The sequence below is a fragment of the Barbus barbus genome, assembly GCF_936440315.1.
Source record: "Barbus barbus genome assembly, chromosome: 12".
In the NCBI taxonomy this organism is placed as follows: Eukaryota; Metazoa; Chordata; class Actinopteri; order Cypriniformes; family Cyprinidae; genus Barbus; species Barbus barbus.
The window spans coordinates 11,112,710-11,136,662 of NC_136740.1; the positions used below are offsets into that span (position 1 = coordinate 11,112,710).

General features: G+C 38.1%; 1 protein-coding gene across 1 annotated transcript in view; it reads right to left on the reverse strand.

Moving 5' to 3' along the window:
* LOC306878067 (uncharacterized protein) overlaps positions 1-23,953 on the reverse strand; it is a 40,130-nt gene that overhangs the window by 13,661 nt on the left and 2,516 nt on the right. Inside the window, exons 2-22 of the mRNA XM_079430163.1 lie at positions 21,105-21,273; positions 17,498-17,704; positions 15,618-15,774; positions 13,294-13,321; positions 12,903-13,020; positions 9,566-9,613; positions 8,357-8,449; positions 8,195-8,258; positions 7,871-7,969; positions 7,627-7,770; positions 7,301-7,515; positions 5,496-5,648; positions 5,237-5,410; positions 4,956-5,129; positions 4,753-4,867; positions 3,795-3,866; positions 3,106-3,311; positions 1,988-2,109; positions 1,601-1,670; positions 1,234-1,394; positions 1,038-1,146 (exon numbers count right to left, since the gene is read on the reverse strand). Coding sequence (XP_079286289.1) covers positions 1,038-1,146; positions 1,234-1,394; positions 1,601-1,670; positions 1,988-2,109; positions 3,106-3,311; positions 3,795-3,866; positions 4,753-4,867; positions 4,956-5,129; positions 5,237-5,410; positions 5,496-5,648; positions 7,301-7,515; positions 7,627-7,770; positions 7,871-7,969; positions 8,195-8,258; positions 8,357-8,449; positions 9,566-9,613; positions 12,903-13,020; positions 13,294-13,321; positions 15,618-15,774; positions 17,498-17,704; positions 21,105-21,263 — 2,688 coding nt within the window. The 5' untranslated portion in view covers positions 21,264-21,273. The remainder of the gene's footprint in view (positions 1-1,037; positions 1,147-1,233; positions 1,395-1,600; positions 1,671-1,987; positions 2,110-3,105; positions 3,312-3,794; positions 3,867-4,752; positions 4,868-4,955; positions 5,130-5,236; positions 5,411-5,495; positions 5,649-7,300; positions 7,516-7,626; positions 7,771-7,870; positions 7,970-8,194; positions 8,259-8,356; positions 8,450-9,565; positions 9,614-12,902; positions 13,021-13,293; positions 13,322-15,617; positions 15,775-17,497; positions 17,705-21,104; positions 21,274-23,953) is intronic.

The following is a 23,953-nucleotide window of genomic DNA, read 5'->3' on the forward strand; positions in this document are numbered from 1 at the left end:
GGTTAATGCAATGTGATTTTTTTAAATACAAAATTAATATTTTATTCTGAATAAAATGTGTATTTTATTTCATAATAATAAATATTTGGCTTTGTTTCCCTTTTATTTAATTTTATTAAATTAATCAACTGATTTGTTTAGCAATAATAATAATTTGTTAATTGTTACAAAAAACATCAAATAAACATTGTCATTTTAAACTTTCAATTTATCAAAGAATCTTGATAAAAGTAAAGTGAAGTGACATACGGCTAAGTATGGTGACCCATACTCAGAATTTGTGCTCTGCAATTAACCCATCCAAAGTGCACACACACACACACACACACACACACCCGGGGCAGTGGGCAGCCATTTATGCTACGGCGCCCGGGGAGCATTTGAGAGTTCGGTGCCTTGCTCAAGGGCACCTCAGTCGTGGTATTGAGGGCGCTGTACATTCACTCCCCCACCTACAATTCCTGCCGGCCCGAGACTCGAACTCGCAACCTTTGGATTACGAGTCCGACTCTTTAACCATTAGGTAACCATTAGGCCACGACTTCCCCATCACAGTATCAGTTTCCACAAACGCATTAAATCAGTATATTAAAATTATTTCTGAAGGATCATGACACTGTAGAATGGAGTAATAGCTGCTGAAACTTTTGCTTTGCTTTCATATCGGTTTTTATCACAAAGCAAATTGCACTTTGAAATATATATTAAATAGAAAACAGTTACTTTGAAGGAGAATATTTCACACTATGACAGTTTTTACTGTGTTTGATCAAATAAATGCAGCCTTTGAGTACATAAGAGACTTGCTTCAAAAACCTTAAAAAATCCTATCGATGTCAAACCTTTGTATGTGTAAGTATACAGTAAGAGAGTATATTACTACTTCATTACATTATATATTGATACAAAATTTCCATACTATTTGTGTTTCCATGTTAGCTTTAACTACATTTAAACTAAATGCATTACCTTAAAATTAATTATTAGCCCTACTTAATTTTTTTTATATAAAATGATTATGTAGTGTTGTGTGTTACCTTGGTGAAGAGTCTCCACCACTGCCAGTTTCGGAGCTTCAGGTACGCAGCACAGTTCCTCTGCATCACACGCAGAGCACTGAGCTGCTGCTGCTTCTTATGGAACGCCCTGAAAGAACAGGTCAGTTAATATGCATGCATACATATATTACACACCACCAACCTACCACAAACACACACACACGCAGATGCTTACCTCCTAGCAAGATATCCACGGGCCACGCTCTGGAAGTGGATGATAGTGTCAGTGATCTTCAAGTCTCGTTCTTCCTCCAGGTGAGCCAAAACTCCCGCCCGGAAGAACACCTTACTCTGTCCCACCCGGAAAAGGTTCTTGTCCAGCTCCAAAGCACTGATCTGTAAGTAAAGTAACAATGCATAATCAACAACATGTACTGAGTAACTCCAGAATACCAATCAGAGATCTGAATAAAACACTTGAACACCATTGATCCTAAAGCATTTGTGCTGTTCACATTTATTGATCAGAAATTCTAGAGTATCCTTTATCAAATCAATATTGTGAACTCAAAAAAGTTTTAAGTTTGAATGGCATCACTTACCATTAGCTCACACGCCTGTTTGCCATCCATAAAGGTTCGAGGAATGGCATTTGGAGTCAAGATCTCATACCTGAGACAGAAGAACAAGACGATATAAGATTTTTTATTTATGCAAGCTATACCTATACACACACGTTTACTTGCTTTACTAATGTAAATGGAGACATTCCATAGACCTCTATTGTTTTGACATACAACTAGTTATGAATAACCTAACTTTAACCCTAACACAAAACTGCATTTTTACGATTTAAATAAAAGTTTATTTTTCTTAATGTTATACTGTTTTAACAAATAAAGGTGTCCCCAAAAGGAGGTTTTGACTGATTTAGCTCACTTCTGGGTACAGTTTTTTTCTCAAAATATGGTTTAGTAGAATACACATACCTCTGTCTGAACTCCTGGAATGGGATGCGGTTCGGGAAGCCCTGTCTGCAGATCCTGATTCCCTCCAGCACCCCATTACACTTTAGCTGATCCAGAACCAAATGAGGACTCAACTTCCCTGCCTGTGACAATTTAAAGAACAAACAATTAGGGATGCTCCAATATTAAAACGATGAAATTACCAATATTAAATTCAATACAGGTTTATAGTCTAAATAAATCAAAAATAAAACATTAAAAACAGTTATTTTAAATGCTGCACAATGTACAGTGAGATTTGCTAAAAAATTATTTAACATTGACAGTAATGGCAGAGTGTCAATGACAGCAAATATAATCTATATGAGCATGCATAACATTTACTATTGGTTTTAACGCAAAATAAACATGAATGAACAAATCATGCCTCACTTAATCGCTCAATCAGTGTTTCCATTGCGGAAAGACGTCATTAAAACAGCTTGTAAACAAAATGTCACATAGCATATCAGTGTCTACAACTAGTTATTTGCTAGAGAAATTAAGCCTGGAGAAGAGCATTTTGAGAAATATTAGACTGTATACTTATATTTACTTTACCTGTTAGTTATGTCTTAATTATTTTATGTATGTTTAAATAAATATTTTATTAAACAAGTTATGACAGCTACTGTGTAAATGTTTATATTTCAATAACAAATGCAAATTGTATCATTTAGAAGTTGCATTATGTGAAATTTACATATTTGCATACAAATTTTTTATTTGAGTGTTGATTATTATAGTTACAAATAAATAGTGATTCAATTAAAGTTTGGGCACTGTTGTTAATTGTAACCTTATAGTAATGTAAAAGGGGCCCTATAGTTTAGAGCAAAAGCTGAGGTAGAAATTTATCCCTAAGAAAATTTTAATTTCAACTGAATTTATTTAAAGAAAAAGCCATTTGTTTAGTTTTTTTTTCCTCCTTCTGTTCCGAGACCATATGTTACACCCCTAACTATATGTGAAACTCTCAAAAAGAAACTTTAAAAAAATTCAAATGTTAAGAAGTTAAGTTCTTATTGAGTAAAGAGAAGTACCATGGTAATTTTTCCATTTCTATTAAAATTCTATACAAATCTTTGCCTTTTTTTTACCCTTTTCTCATGGTTAGGGATGATGCAGCGCAGGAAGTTGGGGTTGGTGTTGCGGAGGGTGGCCATCAGTTTAGTGAGGGACTCTTTGTAGAGCTGTCCCACCGTGCGAAACATGCCCTTCTTCGTCTTCAGCCCAGCAGCCCCAAAACTCACCGGTCCACTGCTCTCACCAGATGACACCTGATCCAGACCCACAATCCTCTCCACTGACAAGCACAATACATATATATATATCATATATAAAATGAACGTGTATGGAATGTTCAGACAGCAATGTGGCTCTATATTAGTGCTATTAAAACATACATACCGTACAAGAACCAAAAATTATTTTTTTTCTGTTCTGGTAGAATTCTTAGTATGAATGTGTTGTTCTGAGACTTTAAAAATGTTCCCAAACAACATGTAAACAACATTAAGAAAGATTCTTTATGAAGAATAAACTAGAGACAAGCAGATCACAACCATCTAATGTTAAACTTAACTAAACTAAACTAACTAGAACAAGCTCTATAGCAACCCATGAAAAACAAACTACACATTCTACAAAACTACAGTGCAAAACAGCAACCCACACATCACATCACAATCTGATGCTATGAAAGAGAGATGAAAGAAAGAGGGAAATGTTAATCAACATTTAGATGAACTGATGGAGAGATTAAAAGAAGAAGAGCAGAAAAACCTACTGCTGTCATTGCCATTGGTTTGCAGTGTGGCATAAGAGTCAAAAAAGTACACGCGAGGAAGAGTTTGAATATCTGAGAGGAGAGCAGAGCAGAAAAAAGAAGAGAAGAGAAGACAAAGCAAAGCGTTAGTCTTTTATAGATTACAATATTACATTTTAGTAATAGAATGAAAAATGAATTATTAATACGGCATCATCAAACATTTATTAATAAAACAATTATATATCATACCTTTGATTGAACTGAAAACTTTAAGGCTGTAATTAAGCCGTTTTACAGTTTGGGTAACACTTTATTTCAAGGTGTCCTTGTTACATGTTACATGTACTTACTATTATAATAACAAATAATTACATGCAAGTAACCCTAAGGCAAACCCTAATCCATAACCCTAACCATATATAAGTACATGTAGTTAATTAATATTACTCAGTACATATATAATATAAATAACTAACTATATAATTAAGATAATATAGTATAATTACACTGTAACAAGGACACCATAAAATGGATCAAGCAATTAATTTATTTAATGTTGTTGTTGTTAATATTAATACTAATAACATTTATATTTATTTGTTATTCGTTTAAACAAACAAACGATTACTTTTATTATGAGTAGTAGTAGTTTTCTTGCTTCTGAATGTGAAATTTGGGGAAATAGTAGTAATAATAATAATAATTATTATTATTATTATTAATTATTTCCTTCTGCCATTAATGAAATTAATAATAATACCAACAACAACAAAAACACTATTATTATTTGTTTATTTGTTTGTTTTTGCTTTAAACATTAGTAATAGAGTTTTAAAAAATTGCATTAACTATTTATTAATAAATAACACAGATATATACCATCATTTTGATTGTACTAAAAACTTTAAGGCTGTAATTAAGCCGCTTAAAGGTTTGAAGGTTTAAATTTAATTTAATTTAATATAATTTCACTCACCCTCCCTCCACAGTTCAGAAATGAAGGGATCAGATGACTGATGCAGGAGAGATGCAACGTTATCATTCAATGGATCCATGTTCTTTATCAGCCACTCATCTGCTTTATAGTCCACCTGGCAGAGTAAGAAAGTATTATAACTTCATGTTGACTAGAAAAACGAGAAATGGAGAATACACTGTGGTAAAAAAAATAAATCTGACCTTGCCAGCATAGTGTACAATGGAGAAGTCGGCCTCTTCTTTAAGCTGCCGTGGCCGCATGAACTTTGGGTGTGAACCCTGCTCAGCTGACAGCTTGTCCACAAATGAGCGATCAGTTGCCCTCGGAAACCAACACTCCTCATCCAACAATGCCAGGACGCCTGGAGGATGAGCCTGTGGAGCAAACCAGTCAGAAACACTATAAAGACACTGCATGTGAAATCAGGTGGCACGTCAGATGGTTATTTATTATGTGAATTAAGATCTACACACACACTGACCGGTCTCTCAATGAGGTCGATACAGGGCTGAAGATCCAGACCGAAGTCGATGAAGTTCCACTCGATGCCCTCTCGCTGGTACTCCTCTTGCTCCAGTACAAACATGGTGTGATTGAACAGCTGCTGTAGTTTCTCGTTAGTGTAGTTGATACATAACTGCTCGAATGAGTTCAGCTGTTGAGAGAGACAGACAAAGAGAAAGATTAATATTTATCAGCTGAGTAATAACCAATCATTAAGACTCTCAGAACTCGCTCACCTGGAAGATCTCAAATCCAGCGATGTCCAGGATCCCAATGAACGAGGCCCCCTGGCGCTGTCTGCGGTCCAGGGCTCTGTTGATCCGGTGCACCAACCAGCGGAACAGACGCTCATATGTGGCCTTCGCCAGAGCCTCCACTGCAAAATCAGCCTAAACACGCATACAGAAATGAACAAAAACATAAAAATGTATGTTTCTATTGTACAGCATTGTTGAAGTGAAAGTAATTGTATTTGTTTTTTAATTTATTTTCACCAAGGCTGCATTTCTTTGATTTATTATTTATTTTAAAAAGTAATTTATTCCTTTGATGGCATAGCTGAATTTTTGGCATTACTCCAGTCTTCACAGACACATGATCCTTCAGAAATCATCCTAATTTGCTGATTTGCCTTTCAAGAAACATTTCTAATCATTATAAATGATTAAAATTGTTGTGCTGCTTAATATTGTCACGATCACTTGGATTTTAAGTTTGTTTTCATTCATCCCATGTGTCCCTTGACCTAGTTTCTGTCTCTCCTTGATTGGGTCATTCTGTTCACCTGTGTCTAGTTAATTATCCTCGTTTGATATGTGTATTTTTGTTCCTGTCTGTTCAGTTTGTAGTTTGTCGGGTCTCATCGATGTGTATTTCAATCCTTCCTTGTGTAAATTACATTTATGTGGATTTATTAAATACTGTTTGCCATCATTTTTATCTTCGTGCATGTTCTTTCAACACAGCACGTGACATATATTTATTTTTTTCAAGGATCTTTGATGAATAGAAAGTTCAAAAGAGCAGCATTTATTCAAAACAGAAATCTTTTGTAACATTATAAATGTCTTTACTGTCACTTTCGAACAATCTGATGCATTCTTACTGAAAAAAGTATTAATACCATATTGACCCGAATATGAGACGATGTTTATTTCTTGGAAATTCATCTGAAAAAACGCGGTTGTCTTATATTCAGGGTCTAGATTTTGACATGTCAATAATACACCCACAACATGTGGCGCAAAATACGCATAAAATGAGCGTGCCATGAAATACGTAATGTGTGTTGTAAAGATCGCGAGTGAAAACAAAAGAAAAAGAAAAGCTTACGGTGGAGTCGTGACTGTCATGTTAGCCTGATGGAACCAAAAACTTCCTCTTTTAAAACGTAAAACAGTACCCAGATTTGAAGACTACAAAAAGATTTCTACTGTTGATAAAATTTTGGTAGGCTACTATGAGATGGATAGACAAAATGTTATATACAGTAATTCAGATGGGTTTATATCAAAAAGTGAATATTTTTAAATGTGATTGTTGGTACATTTTAACAGTATTTACCATACTTTCAAAACAAAAATTAAAATAGGAAAAATATGCAATATGAAAATTATTTTAGAAAAAAAGGTTGTTTTTTTCCCCCCTCAGTAAAACACAAGATTTGGTTTTCAAAAAGCCTTTTTCCAAAAGGTACATCTGGAAGAAGGGGGATCGTCTTATAATCAGGGTTGTTTTTATATTCGGGTCAATACGGAATATAAAAATAAAAGTCTTACTGACACCAAACTTTGGACCAATTAGATTTCGCTGTAGGCGGAGCTGCTACTATCAAAATGTGTTGATGTGTGATGCTGTTCATAGCTGCTTCAGACAAAAGCTGTAATACACATTTTGTTTGATGCTTTGACACCTTCTGTAGGTTAATTTCGCATTAAATGCTAGATAACATTGCAGTGTTATAAAAAAAGGTTCCTTTCTGTATTTGTAGTTGAAATTTCCATCTGTAGTATTTCAAAGCACTTCATGAAGCCACACACACCTGCTGCTTGGTCTGGGCCTTCTGGACATACTCGCGGCCCACTTTGATGCGGGGAGTGAGAATGGCTCGGCTGAACTCCACTACACCAATGCCCAGCAAGTGGCAGAGTTTCTGCGCTGCTGTGTCATCCGGCATTGAGGCCTGATCTGTGTTCTTCTCTTTATGAAACGTGATGTTCCCAAACTGCAGCACTGCAGAGATCACCTTTAACATAGCTGAAAATGGACAGAAGGATGGAAAATCACTTCTTTTTGTTCAATGGTCAAGCACACGTTAAATCTTGTAGATGTTTTCTTCTCCATCTATTTGAGAAGCTCCTCTCTTACATGTGGATTCTTCCTGGGTGAAGCCCATGATAGTCACTGAGTCCATTGTCTGAGTAAAGTTTTCTGAATCATTCTGACCCTGAACAGGAAGTGACCCCCCACAGAGGAAGCGGTACTGATCCGCACTGCCCAGCAGAAGCTCCTCTACAGAAAGAGTGAATAAATAATGATAATGTTCCATTAAAGAGAATAAAAACCTTTATATTGTACAGCTGTGCTATGTGTGTGTTTGTGATATACTGACTTCTCATGGCCTCAGAAGCTCCAGAGAGGAGCTGGTAGAAGAAATGGAAGGTTCGCTCGTCTTTAGCCTGACGAATGGCTCGAGACTTCTCCAGCAAATCTGATACACGTGCGGGTTAAAGAAAAATGCACCAATAAAAACCTTGTTTATATACTGTACATTATAGGCTATCATTTATTGAACGAGGTAAAGCGGCCCAAATTTCTGAATGTCATTGCATAACATAAAATATAAAACAGTATCTGCAATCAAAGATTCTATAACTTTACATTACTTTTCATCAACTGGTGTTAAGGCGATTTTTAGTGGATGTATGAAGGATACAGGTCTCAATATTAGCACCAACAATATATCCAGCAACATCAAAATTGATTCTGATGAATTTGCCCTAAAACAAATATAAAAACATGTTAGAACAGATCAAAACATCAAGATTAATATCTATGTTCAAGTGATGATGGTTGGGTGTGCCGTTGCAGGGCTTACAAATCTGGAAGAGTTGTCATTTTTAACGGTTTTGGCATTGCCGAAGGCCTCAAGAATGGGGTTTGCTTGCAGTAACTGTCTCTCCAGTTCCCCCTAGACACAGGACAGGAAGAACAGCATGTTAGTGCAGGAATATTTCCAACATTACAGCAAAAACACTTCTCTTTAGCCAAGCATTCACATAATGCATCTTATAATCTTGTTCTGCAGTTATATCTGATCAAATGTACATTATTATTATTCTTTAGCTTGGGTTGAACAAATCATTTTTGCTTAGATGGAACAGCAGCTACGCTAATTATGTCTCTATTTGTTTCTCTGTTTCTGCCAGAAGCTTCAGTCTGGATCCAACACTTAAATGATCTGAGATGACCGAACACCTGAGAAAAGATGATGCCAACCCCTCAGAGGACCTCTGAGGATGCCAACGCTCAGTCAACATACAGAATTACCTAATTTTGCCATAAGTTAAATATATTAAGGTTCTACAATAAATAAATATATTGTGGAAACTTAATTTCCTGTAGAGCTGCTTTGCAACGATTTGTTGCCGAAAACTAGGGTAAAAATTAAGATCCACTGTCCTAAAACAAACCCTAAAAGAAAATTGTGTACGATAAAAAGGAAATAAATGAAAATAAAAATAAGAGATAGCTAACATCTGGAAACATTTTCCATTAAAGTTGTCCTAAATTAAAGCTAGGTCAGAAGCACACGCACACACTCACACAGCTGAAAGTACAAATTCATACAATTGCAGCTCCGCCACAGCCTTTAGATAAAAACAAAACAAACCAAAACAATTATTTACAGGCTAGATAATCTCTGAGGTTTCGCTCTTACCCATATAGACCAGTATGGTCCATATAGGTAAAAACAAATACCATAGCAAAGCTTTAATATGCATACATTGCCCCCTACAGGCCCATAGTGGAAGCATTAGAGCAACCATACTCACATACTGCACAGTCTGTTAAGAGTCCACAAAAAAAGAGAGAGATGGGGTGGTTGAACAAGTGAACAGGAGACAAACAGGGGACAAAAAAAATATAACATATTGATGAGCAAAAACATAAAAACAAAACCAATAAATCCACACACATTAATTAGACATATCACACATTATGAGGTTAAAGTGACAGGACATGAATTAGAACTCCTTCCTGTTAGCCGGATGTGTCAGTCATGAAGAGAAAAGCCCCCACTCACCCTGTTCACAGCGCTACTGCCATGACCCAGAGAGCGCGTACCATCCATCTTCAGTGCAGAGCAGAGGACAAAGAGAAAGAGAAAAAAAAGAAGAGCAGAAAGACACAGCAGGACCCAGGAAAGAGAGGAGACAGGGAGAGAAAAGCAACCAAGAAGAGCGAAAATTGAAATATTAGCGAAAAGCTGCATATAGCCCACAGATACACCAACATTTACAGCTTTATAATTCAAGAGTTAACAATAAGCTGTGGCAAGTGTGAAAGCTTTAGATGAAGCGTTCCAGCTGACATTATTAACAATATTTAAAACAACTGATGTTATTTTTATTTGACCTTTTTTTTATATAAATTTTGATTTCCACAAAATAGTATAATTTTAATTTTATTATATGCCATTTTTTGGTTATCAGCAACAGAAACAATTTATCAGCAACAGAACGAATTATCATCAGCATTCGTTATTGGCCAGAATTTTCATAATATATAAAACTTAACATTTAATGAAAAATATTTTTTTGCAGATTTAATAAAAATGTTGATAAAAAATATAACCAACAGAATTTTTATTGGTGAATATATTGGCAAGTCGAGTACAAATACTGGATCTGCAGAAGATTTTGTAATATTTTTGTAATTATTATTGTATTATTGCATTATGTATCATTTATTCTTATTGCTGAACAGAGTTATTGGAGAACTAGGCAGCAGAAAAAATGAATAAACAATAAAATTGCAAGGCAAGCATGTGCTGACTTGTTAGAAAAGCAGAAAGTAGAAATAGCTGCTTTTTCTCTCCCTTATAACTCCCCATCCTTATGTTACAACTCTGCCCGGGAGCACGAAGACACGGAGACCAGGAGACGAGGAATTCACAAACACGAGAATCTTTAATCCAACTAGGAGCATGGGAGGCACAGGAAACACATCACGGACAGGGATGACAATTCAACGACCGACAAAACTAACTGAAAGGACTGGGGCTTATAAACACAGGATAACGAGAGACCTAAGGAGACACACCTGGGATCAAATTAACAATCAACATGAGGGAGAAACTGGGTCACAGAACACATGGGGAGCAAAACACAACAAAAACAGGTCCAAGATCCTGACATATCGCCCCCCTCCCGGAAGGTGCGTCCTCGCACCATAGAAACATCCAAAGGGGAGGGGCGGGTGGGAACTTGGGAGGCGGCTCAGGAGGAGGGCGGATACCCGGGAGGGGGCCGGCAGACAGAGGCCAAGGCGGTGACGAAGGAGGGAGGAGCCAGGGAAGAGACAGGAGGGATCCGGAGCAGGAGGCGCTCAGCTGGACCCAGGCCACAGCCGTGAAAATGGCCCAAGGTGGAGCCGACGGAGGGAGGAGCCATGGAGGAGGGATGGCCGCCGACTCCAGGGGGCCGACCAACGGCGGCGGAGCAGGTGGTGGAGGAGCCCGAGGCGGAGACGGAGAGCCAACGAGCCAGGGGGATGCCGAGGATCCGGGGGGACAGGGTGGAGCCGAGGGCTCTGGTGACCGAGGTGGAGGCGGAGACCCGGAGATCCGCGGCGGAGCCGGAGCGACTGAGGACCAAGGTGGAGCTGGAGGGAGGAAGGAGCCCAACGGAGCCGGTGGGACGGAGCGACGAGGCGCAGCCAGAGGAGAGGAGTCCAGAGGCGATGGCGGGTCGACGCCCGACCAAGGCGGAGCCGGAGGGACGAGGGAGCCCGGTGGAGCTGGTGGATCGAGGAGTGACGGTGGAGGCGAGGGAGCTAGGAGCCGAGGTGGAGCCACTGGGTCTACGGACCGAGGCAGAGTCCGGGCCTCGGAGGCTGGAGGCGGAGGTAAGGGATACTCCAGCCCCGGCAACGCTGGAGGATGGCAGACCCACGGGGCTCGCACCGTACCGATAGAGGGCTGAGGGCGAGCGGGGGGGGCTGCCAGACGACAGCGGTGGAGGAGGCAGGAGTGGGTGGGAGGGTGGGGATCTTCGAGGAGCAGGCACTGGAGGGCACGTGCGTGGAGCCGGCACTGGAGGGCACGTGCGTGGAGCCGGCACTGGAGGGCACGTGCGTGGAGCCGGCACTGGAGGGCACGTGCGAGGAGCCGGCACTGGGGGGCGCTCGGGAAGCGCGGACACTTGGGGGCGCTCTGGAAGCGCGGGGCTGGATGGAACCAGCGGAAACGCAGGAGGGCACGTGCGTGGAGCCGGCACGGGAGGGCACGTGCGAGGAGCCGGCACGGGAGGGCACGTGCGTGGAGCCGGCACTGGGGGGCGCTCGGGAAGAGCTGAGCTGGACGGGACCAGTGGAGACGCAGGAGAGCTGGGCGGGACCAGCGGGACTTCAGGACGGCTGGGCGGAGCCAGCGGGACTTCAGGACGGCTGGGCGGAACCAGCGGGACTTCAGGACGGCTGGGCGGAACCAGCGGGACTTCAGGACGGCTGGGCAGAACCAGCGGGACTTCAGGACGGCTGGGCGGAACCAGCGGGAACTCAGGAGGGCTGGGCGGAACCAGCGGGAACTCAGGAGGGCTGGACGGGACCCTCTTGCGAGGTGCAGGGATAGGAGGGCACAGACGAGGAGCAGGCACTGGATGGCACTGGCGAGGAGCTGGCACTGGATGGCACTGGCGAGGAGCAGGCACTGGAGGGACTGACATGCCCTCAAACTCAATCAAAATCCCTACCGGCACCTGTCTTTCCTTCCTCGGTGGTTCGGGGTGAACCGTTATAGGCGGCGGGATCCTCTTCAGCGCGGACGGCGCAACGTTCATCGCCCCTTGCGGCGGAATCCTCCTCGCCGCGGGCGGAACATTCATCGCCGTCTCAGGCGGGACGAATTTCTTTTGGGCGGTGGGTAAGGGCGAGCGGCGAATGGCGACCCGTTCTCCCCAAAACGGGTGGCCTGGGTAAGCCGCGACAGGCAGCCCAACAGCCCACGCAGAACGGGCAGGGGCGAGCCGCGAACGGCGGCGTGAACCCCCGCAAACGACGGGCACAAGCTCAAGCATCCTGAGCGGTGAACTCGTCTTCGGTATGGGGTCGGTCGTTCTGTTACAACTCTGCCCGGGAGCACGAAGACACGGAGACCAGGAGACGAGGAATTCACAAACACGAGAATCTTTAATCCAACTAGGAGCATGGGAGGCACAGGAAACACATCACGGACAGGGATGACAATTCAACGACCGACAAAACTAACTGAAAGGACTGGGGCTTATAAACACAGGATAACGAGAGACCTAAGGAGACACACCTGGGATCAAATTAACAATCAACATGAGGGAGAAACTGGGTCACAGAACACATGGGGAGCAAAACACAACAAAAACAGGTCCAAGATCCTGACACCTTACCTGTAGGGCGCTGTCTTTGGAACGACCCAGAGTGCCAGACTTGTGTGAGGATGCCACATGTGCCAGATACTGAATCACTTTTTTTGTGTTCTCAGTCTTTCCTGCACCAGATTCCCCTCTGAACACACACACACACACACACACACATATATATATATTAAAGGGAAAGAAAATAATGATGGAAAAAACATGTTTAGATTTTCTGGGTCAAAAAGCATCTCTCCTTATGCTGCAAAACTGTCCAACTTCTTCACATTAAATGTTCAGCTAAGTGTTGATTGATTTCAAATCATTAGAAATCATATGTTTTAAAAAGCATATTTTCTGAACTTTCTACTGAAATATGTAGTCAAAGTCAAATATGTAGCGGTCACAGCCAGTGGAAACTCACGTGCACAGGATGGCCTGATCTTCTCTGTCTGTGTGAGGAAAACAACACACATGAAGAGGGACATTAGCATAACAAATCAACAATTACAGTGACTTTTAATTAAGTGAATTTTGTAACTGTGAATATGAAAAATGTGTTATTTGAGAAGAAACAGATGAACTTATGTAATGAACATGCTCAGAAATAATAGGCAGCGGCTATTTGCACTATGTGTAAAATATAATACACTAAGTGCAAATAGCTTATTTTCTTAGTGATAGATACTATTTACCCTAAGTGCAAATAGCAATGGATTCTATTAACACCAAGTGAAAATAGCAGTATTTTTTTGTGATATGCTATTTACATAGTGCAAATAGCTATAGATTTTATTTACACTTACTTATTGCAAATAGTGGCAATTATCTGCACCTCAGTATTGTAGTACATCATAAAACAGTACAAAATAATAACGTACTGAGTGTAAATTCTAGTTTTAATTCAAATCATTGAATGGATGCCACCTTATTGGGACAATAATACTTTTATTTTCAACTTTTTGATTATTTCCTTCATTTTATTGAAAATAAATGCCTTTCTGATGCGATATGAGATTTGAAAAGGGAGAAAAAAAGTTTGGCAAAAGGTGGGCTCGAACTCGGGTCGATCGCGTCAAAAACCATGTGCCTTACCATCCACACCACAGAAACTAATGATGAATGAGCATCCTGTTTAGTGTTTACTAACCCAATCACACGTTGGAGCGCAGAGTTAGTGTAAATAGCTTCTGCCAACATGGCAGGCTATTTGCACTTAGTGTAAATACACACTGCGGAAATAATAACTTAATTATAAGGATTCTAAGGTAGTACACTGAAAGTAACTCTAATGACACAGACAAATATAATATATAATATAATACTGAGAGCATCTAATTTGCTGATTTTGAACCGGTTTTTGCTTCAGGACATGTTGGGCATTGGCGCCCCAACACATTTTATTTTATTTATTTATTTATTGCTGTTTTTGTTGTTGTAAACTAAAACTATTAAACATGTCGGTAATTGAAATAAAGCTAAAATACAATAATACCAAATTTGCTATTTGCAAAATTTTCTCCTATTTTGCTATTTTAACTATGCATGATTATATGGTTTGCTGCACTTCAACTATTTGCACTTAGCATTTTTCTCTGCTGTGCACAACCCAATCAGAACAGACCTACAGTGCACCAGCTCTACATCAAACCTGTACCTTCAAGACTAGTTCATTCATTAACTAATTAAATTGATAATTAATGTTAATAAATTGTCTTCCAGTGCATTTTCTGTAGATTCGTGTGGTAAACTGCACATTTTCTATCTCAAAGTGTTTAACAAAGATTGAAAAAGAAATCAGAACAGTAAATCTTTCTGACAGTTAAAAAACTAAATTAAAGGGAGAGTTAACCCCAAAATTTTAATTCTGTCATTAATTACTCACCTTCATGTCGTTCCAAACCCGTAAGACCTTCGTTCATCTTCATTCAGATATTTTTGATGAATTCCGAGAGCTCTCTGACCCTCCCATATACAGCAAGGATACTACCTCGATCAAGGTCCAGAAACGTAGCAAGGACATCCTTAAAATAATCCATGTGACATAAGTGGCAATTTTACAAAGCTACGAGAATACTTTTTGTGGAATATTCTCCTAAATGGCGCCAGGGTGACGCGGAGGAGACGAATTGTTAAATAAAGTCGTTATTTTTGTTTTCTTTGCGCACAAAAAGTATTCTTGTAGCTTCGTAAAATTGCAGTTGAACAACTGATTTTATTTTAACGATGTCCTTGCTATGTTTTTGAGCTTTGATCGAGGTAGTACCTTTGCTGTCTATGGGAAGGTCAGAGAGCTCTCGGAATTCATCAAAAACATATTAATTTGTGTTCCGAAGATGAACAAAGGTCTTACAGGTTTGGAACGACATGAGGGTGAGTAATAATTGACAGAATTTTCATTTTTGGGTGAACTATCCCTTTAACATTATATCATTTATAAGAAATTAGTTAAGACCCATGGCATAATCGGCATGGCTCTTTTTTCCTGAAAACATACACACACACACACACCGGTCGGGCCAGTTTATTAACCACAGGCACACCCTGAAAAGCAGGATACAGGGTGAAAATGCCAAATCTTAGTGTCTCAGTCATGCCTGGGGTTTCACACTGTTACTACTAAGTATGTGAAAGAATTCAATCTTCATGCAGCAACATGAAGCTGGCTCTTCTGTCTAAATATTGTGATGCAGAGGTGTATGAATAAATTCACATAAATTGAAGCAGGTTAGCTGGTTGCCATGGTACCTTGCAGCATGCTCCTGTAGGCTGCCTCCGATATGGCGTAGATATGTGGAGGCATCTCGTGCCGTTTCTTCCCACGATACATCTCTATGATGGCTTCTGTATAGACAGGCAGGTTCTTATAGGGGTTGATCACCACACAAAACAGGCCGGAGTATGTCTGTCAGGCATCACACACAAACACAAGAACAGATGGAAATAATCATGTTGTATATGTAGAAACTATTTTTGGCAGAGCTGCCCAGACAGACCACCCACAGACTGCCCACAGCCCACAAAACTAGCAGTTACAGTACTTGCAAAAATCAGAAGCTCAAATCTGATTGGCTGCCTTCACCCAGCTTCCTGAAGTCAGAATGCTCCGGTTTTTATCAGTCCAAAGCGCATTTTGTGTAGGCTGGTACAATAAACGATTTTAAGGAGGAATTATGAGGTGGCAAGATTTTTTGAAGAGCTCTAGGTTTGATGTGCAAGTTTGTAGGGTTGCCCAATTTATGCAAAAATGTGTGAATATAAATCAATGTGACGACTGTTATAATTATTATTATTATTAAATTAAATATTAGACAAAATGGTTGCACAATTTACGCAAAAATGTGTGATTATAAATCAATGTGACGATTGTTATTGTTATTTTTATTCTTGTTACTAAATTAAATATTAAATAAAATATGAAATACTAGAAGACTTCACACTTTAAAAAAAGATCTCAGTGTAAAATAAAAAATAGTGTTTAAGAAAATAATAATAAGAAGAAGAATTTAGTTTTACAGTACAACTGTAAAATTACAATAATAATATTTGTGTCTTCATTTTCTTATTTTTAAGCTTTGATTGATATTTTATTTTGGTGGAAAATCAAAGGGTTAAAGCTTCTCCTTTGCTGGCAAACATATTTATTTAAATAAATACATTATGATAATTAAACAAGGCCATATCATGGTTTTTTTGCCCTAGTTTTTTTGAGGCACTTAGTTGTAAGTAAATTAGATATTCATAAGCAGAACCTATTTTTGCAGTTATGTTACTTAAAATAATAATAATAACAATAACAATTATACTAATACATTTACCATATTGTTTTAGTGAATTTTACTAAAACACCATATAATTTTAGAGATAACATTTTAGTTGACAATTGACATTATAGAAAAAACTGAATCAAATATTTAAACATTGTTATATATTAATTGTACAGTATATACTAACATTTAACAAAAACAGCATGTCAAACTGTCCTTGCTCATCCAAGCATGGAAACTTTTATACACAGTTTATACACATTGATTATTTCCATTCCATTTTTTTAAGCGCTAATTTCAAAACCTTATAAAAAAGTTGGATGTAAACCCAGCAACAATTTGTTGGTCAGAATGAGCTGTGAAGATGCTGATAGTCAAAAGAGGCATGTTTGCCACTGTTCACGATGATCAGAAATATGATTCCTGTTCTGAATATTACATACATCCACAAACACTGAAATGTGAAACTTCCAAATCAACATGATCTTATGCACTCATTTAAATTTGATTACTGTACCAAGTCTGGTGAAATAAACACTGGGCTCAAGTGACTCTTTAGACAGATGCGTTATGAATAAGGGCACTTGATCTTGTGTGTGCATGAGTGCATCTGTGCATGTGTGTTTGTACTTTCTTGGCTGCGTTCAGCATGAAACCTGAGCAGAAATTTGAAATGTGAGCCTGTGATGAACAAACACACGCGTGTGTATCTGTCTGTGTAACACTATCCTTCTCGCTTACTCATACACACATACCCACACACACTCATGTGATGGCAGGGCACAGTGGCAGGCATGTGTCAGGACTGTATGATTGCTAAACACACGTGGGAAACAATTCTGACTAAAGGGAAACACTCACATATATGAGTCCTGAATAGTATCTCTCTCGTAGGTTGTGTAAGACAGAGGCCTCATTGAGGCACGTGAGATCGGCCATGTCTTCAACTTTACTGAATCGGGGCGGGTTCATCCGCTGGAGCTCCTCCCTCGAAAGCGTCAGCTTCTTCCCACTGTCTGTTAGCTCCACCTCCACCTCGTCGCCCCGCTCCTCGCGCACACTTGCAGACTGACCAAAGGAAACACAGCCAGAAAAATAAAGGATGATGAGAGACTACGTGAATGTGCTCTTTGTAAAATGTCTTTCATGGAACATGTGTTATCAACTCCACATTTGCAGCTGATGTGTCACTGCTGTGTCACCATCCTTTATTAAAGTCACGATCACTGTCAAATGTCCGATGTTGGCTTACAAAAATGTTTACATCATATTTCACCCCAATTAAATAACAAGCGACATTTTTAAGTAAGCACATTTATGACTCAGTACTTTAATGCAATAAATAAATAAATAAATAAAAATTCAGTATCACATGAAATAAATGAAGTACAACATGATACTATGATATTAATTTACAAATGTTATTTAAATGTAAATAATAGGCAATATTAATATAAACTGTTTTAGTGTTTAGAAAAATGAACAAACATAAATGTTTTATAAAGTTTGCATATATATATTAAATATATTAAAATGACATTACTTTCAGATGACAAGAAAGCATATTTATGTCTCTGTACTTTTATGCAATAAATAAATAAAAATTCAATATTCCATAAAATAAATAAAGTACAAAATTCTACTATGATATTTACAAATAAATAACATAATTATATAGTATTTATATATATATATATATATATATATATATATATATATATATATATATATATATATATATATACACACACATATCTTAGTGCTGTTGAACGATTAATGATTAATCACATCCAAAATAAAAGTTTTTGTTTACATAATATGTGTGTGTTGTGTATATTTATAATGCATATATAAAGACACACACATACAGCATATATTTTGAAAATATTTACATGTATTTACATGTATATTTATATTCACATAAATTATATCATATAAAAATATATTTATCACATAAACATAACGTGTGTGTATTTATAGATTCATAATAAATATACACAGTACACACTTATATTATGTAAACAAAAACTTTTATTTTGGATGCGATTAATCACGATATATTATATATATATATGTATGTGTGTGTGTGTGTGTGTGTGTGTGTAAAATGATATAGAATTACATTATTTTCATAACAATAAGCACATTTCTCTCCATACTGTCTCCATACTGTAATGCAATAAAAATAAAAATTTTATTGTAAAACATAGAACTAAAACAATATAAAACTATATAAAACACAATTTATGTTTTCATATTAGTCTTACTTTATCTTTTTTTAATTATATGGATTATTATATTATTGAACTTTTTTTTTTAATTACAAAAAAAATTACTTATATATTTACTTATTTATTTTTCTTAACGCTGCCAGAAATGTTACCAAAGCACAGTGGGACTTTTTTCAAACAACACTGTGAGATAAACACACACAGTTTGAGTGTTGCAGAGATTGATAATGACGTTTAATACTCTGACTGACTTTCTCACACAGGCATAGTCACTTTGTAGGAAACAGAGAATACATTCATGTTTGATGGAGGCAGACAGTCTGAGGGGGAGTGTGTCAGGAATTGAGAAACAGAAATAGATATACTGAGACAGAGAGAGTGTATAGAGTGCCGCCATCATGACCTCCAACAGGAAGTGCCGAGATCTCCCTCTCTGTTCTCTCTGGCAGTCAGTCACATTCTCAACATGGGACACTTTATGACGAGGCCTCATTTTGAATTGCGGTGACGTTTGGCAACCACTGGCTCAAAAAGTGTATTGCGCTATTGATAGTGTCATATCAAAGCACTAAAGCCCTGACTCAAACACGTGTTTGGTGGGTGGGCTGCACAGAAGTAGCTTTTCAGATTGGAAACTTTAACTAGACCGAGAACAACATAAACAAGGTCAAAAGGTGAGCAGCAGATTAGAGCTTCCTGTCATGGGTTGTAATCTGCTTCTCAAGAACCTGACCATCTAATAGATCTGGCTCATTTTGTGATCATTTACTCACTGTTATTAAGTTTTAAATCCTAATGATGTGCCTTTACTTATTCAGCGGAACTAAAATTTTGAAGAATATTTAAACTCTGTGGTCACAAAAGACACAAGAACCAAACCTAGCACGACAAATGAGATTTAAAAGTGGTGGAGGGGAAGATTTTCAGCCATTAACAACCTTTAAAAAATTCAGGCACAAAAATCATTCCTGTGACAAAGTCTATGGAATGTAGCTTATGAGTCACATGGACCACTTTTAAAAATTTTAACCACTGGTCGGGTTGGTCTGTACTCCAGTGTATAAATTAGACTAATCATTGTTAAAGCTACAAAGTTACTTGCCAAGATGGGTATTTTGACATACTTTTGTATGTATTTGCCTGTTCAAACGCGGCTGTCTGTGCGCGCTGTTCACACAGAACGGAACCCCGCGAGCGAGTACTACTGAGTGGAGTTGTCTTTCACGCGGAAATGCTTTTTAATCGCTTTAATTTTTAAATTAACAAGGTTTTAATTAACCCATGCAAATAATAAAGTTTCGCGACGACGCTACAGTGGCCCGATCAGGCAAGTGACAAATCCGTCTACTGTCCTGACCGTCTTTCACGCTGGCCCCGGGCCATCGGGCAGTCCTTATTGTCGAGCCATGCCTTTAATTAGTTTTTCCATTAATATGGAGTTTTTATTTTTATTTTCGGATTTTTTATTAACAGGTAAATATGAAATTGTCTTTTAATGGAAACGAGATTTTAAGTAAGAAACTAAAACTGCCAGTAGGTGGCAGTAAATGTTTTAATGAATAAGACATTGAGCCATTAATTAATTCATTCATTCATTTATTCATTTATTCATTCATTCGGGAAATAAGTAAATTGCACTCTTTATGAATGGCCCATTGGATAATTGGTTCACCTGATTCGTTCAAAACGCTGATTCATTCAGAAACCATTGCCTGGAGGTGCACAACACTTCTGATGTGGCTTTAATAGGTAATATTTGCATTGGCAAAACTGATCAAAAACAGACAATACTGTGTCTAAAATATAACACAATATTATGTTCTTATTTACTGAACTGTTGTATAAAATCAATATCACATTTGCACTCTTGCTATTTGGGACAAAAACAGCATTCGTGTGATATTGCACTCATTGATTATGTTATATTGCTTAACTATATCATATGATATAAATATAAGACAAAATCTCACACAGGGGCATTTTTCCCAATCTCTTGAATTCTAGGGCATATAACTGCACTCTTTAGGCTACATCACGCAATGAGTTGTACCCGTGCACCAGTGTGTTCAGCTCTACTGGTGTGTTCGACTTGAAGCGGCACTGAGCCGCTGGTGTGTTAACTGCGTTAAAATCTGAACATGTTATTTTTGTCAACATATTGTCCATAATACTCTCTGAAATATCGTCAACAGATTTAAAAAAACACACTGCTCAACCACACTTTGTATCAATCTTACCTCAAACCCATGTTTCTCTGAAGGCACCCATACGAGTCTTTTAGCCGCCCAATCAGCTTGGCTGGAGGCGGAGAACACTGAGGTTGGTGACCCAGGCCCCGCCCCCGTGGACAGGAAGAGGGTGACATCATTAACACTGCCTCCCGCTGGCCTGGACATGGTTGTAGCACTGTGTAGGAGAAAGAAAGAGTGAGTTGTAACTCTTTATGGAGGAATCACAGCAGAGAGACCGATCATTACCCTTAATAGAATTATACCCATCATCATTATGATGCCACTGAGGCAATCAACAAGTCCATCAATCACAAAGAACAGATAAGGCAAGAGAGAGGGACGCTGAGAGACAAACCAACAGACAAAGAGTGCTGGAGAGCGAAACAGAAAGAGGATTACAGTATTGTGACATTTAATATTGGAGTTATACTGAAGGACGGTCTGATTGAGAGCTTCGGTGCGAGTATGCAAATGAGAAAATATGTGTGTGACTGTGCAAAGGCTGTTCAAATCTGATTGCGAAAATGCACACCAACATATACATTCGTGTATTTTGGGTCTTGCTGCTGAATATCTGCATTTAAATTGACATTTAGGAGACGCTTTAGATCCAAAGATCCAACAGGAACAAAAGCAATTTTCAAAGAGCCAACAATATTCGTAATATAAAATGCCAGCTTTTAGATAACTAGATTAGGATTCTGCACCACAGCATTACCGAAGAACATTTAACATATACAGTAGTTTACTGAACACTTCACCCATCTACTCCTTATCGGACCAAAGTAAGTTTATCCATTTGCTAAACCATGTTTTGTCAGGGTGTTTGGGATGCGCAAAGATGGAGAGAGCTATCCATTAGCATTCCTATTCATTTTAATGGCAGTTGCTTGGCTGACGCAGGCGAACACAATATCTGCCATCGTTGCTCATGTGTTCTCAATTCAACTAGATTTTTTGAGCCAATCACAAAAAGATGTAAATGTCACTGATGCTAATACAACTCCATGGATGCAGGAAAAATACATCATGATGACGCTAATGACTGTGGCGTGAAAGACAAAAGTTAAAAAGTTTGGGGTCGGTAACATTTTTTGAAAGAAGTCTCTTATGCTCACTAAGACTGCATTTATATGATTTATAATACAATAAAACAGTAAAATTGTGAAATATTTTTACAACTTAACTGTTTTCATTTTTTATATATTTTAAAATGTAATTTATTCATGTGGTGACACTTTTGATAAATTTAATGCATCCTTACTAAGTAAAAATGATCAATTTCTTTAAAAAAGAAAAAGAAAATTTTACTAAACCCAAACTCAATTAATTTCAAGCTTTTTTTAGAGCTCGCCAAAAAGAAATGGGTACTGTTGAGGCTTCTATAACAAGTTTTCCAATTCACATAATATTTGCAAGAATTAAGTTTTCTATCAAAATACACTATGCCTTTTGAATGGCTGATCATGGAAAAAAATGCTTTTTGCAGCCAGATGGTCTAGTTACAACTACCAGTATCAGCTAGCAGAACCATGCTAACCGGCTAAACCTTGTCTCTTTGGTTAAATCAGAGCAACGTTTTATACCACCACAGTATTTAGACATCTGGTGGAAATCATCCTAGAAATAGCTTACTTATAATTGTCTTTGGATAGGAGTGGGATAGGAGAGTAAGTATTGTAGGCAGCACAGACAGAAATTACACACTTGACCTTTTTTTCCTTATCTGTGTGTTTGATGCAGTGCTGTTCCTCTGTGTGTGTGTGTGTGTGTGTGTGTGTGTGTGCTTGGGTGCATGTGTGTCTGAGGTGGATAGAGGGACAATGTGCATGTTCTGAATTTGATGGATCAGTGAAGTGACAACCAGGCCAGAAAGCAAAGAGTGGAAATGAGGTCTAACCTTACAAGAAAAAACAACAACAGGCCATTCAGATCATATATTCCAATCCATGATGCATTGCATATTATCAGACAGCCCATTCTACATCATTGCATTTTAGAACCTAGTGCATTATGGTGGGGGACTACATCTTAAAGTTAGCTGAACACTAAAATATAAAAGATATAGTTCACCCATTTACTCAGACTCAAACCCACTTTGCTCCCTGCAACACAAAAGGAGAGGTTACAGAATTTCCTTGCTGCTCTCTTTATTAAAAGTGAATAGGGACGTAGATGTGAAGCTCCAAAAATGTATTGCTATTGATTGTTTATTTTGATAATCGAGTAATCTGCAGATGATTTTGGCAATTAATCAAGTATTGCCAGTTACACTTCATTTAAGGTGTTGTTGTTACAGTGTAATTATACAATTAAGTACTGAGTAATAGAAATGAACATGTTTACTATAGGGCTAGGATTAGTGTTTGGTTTATGGTTAGTTGCTTGTAATTATGTATAATTTACTGTTATTACTATAGTAAATACATAACATGGGTGACTGTACAATAAAGTGTTACCCAATAGCCTTTGAAATTACTTTAAATACATACAACATTGGGGCAATATTAATTAGTTCAATAAAGCATTAAAAAATAATCTTACAATTCATAATATAATAACTGTATATCTGTGTAATAGTAAAGCAGACTGTTTTGCACTGCGAGAGAGACAGATATGCATTAAAATACACATAAACATCATGAAAATTAGTCATGATTTTAAATATATTTAGAATAATGTATGTACTATATATAAAGTTTGTAACACATCACTAAAAAGTCATAAATACTCATTTTTATGGCACTCCAAAGACATAATTTTCACATCCCCATTCATTCTTTTATTGTATGGAAATGAGCATCGTGGACATTCTGCAAAATGTGTCCTTTTGTGTTCATACAGAAGAAAAAAAG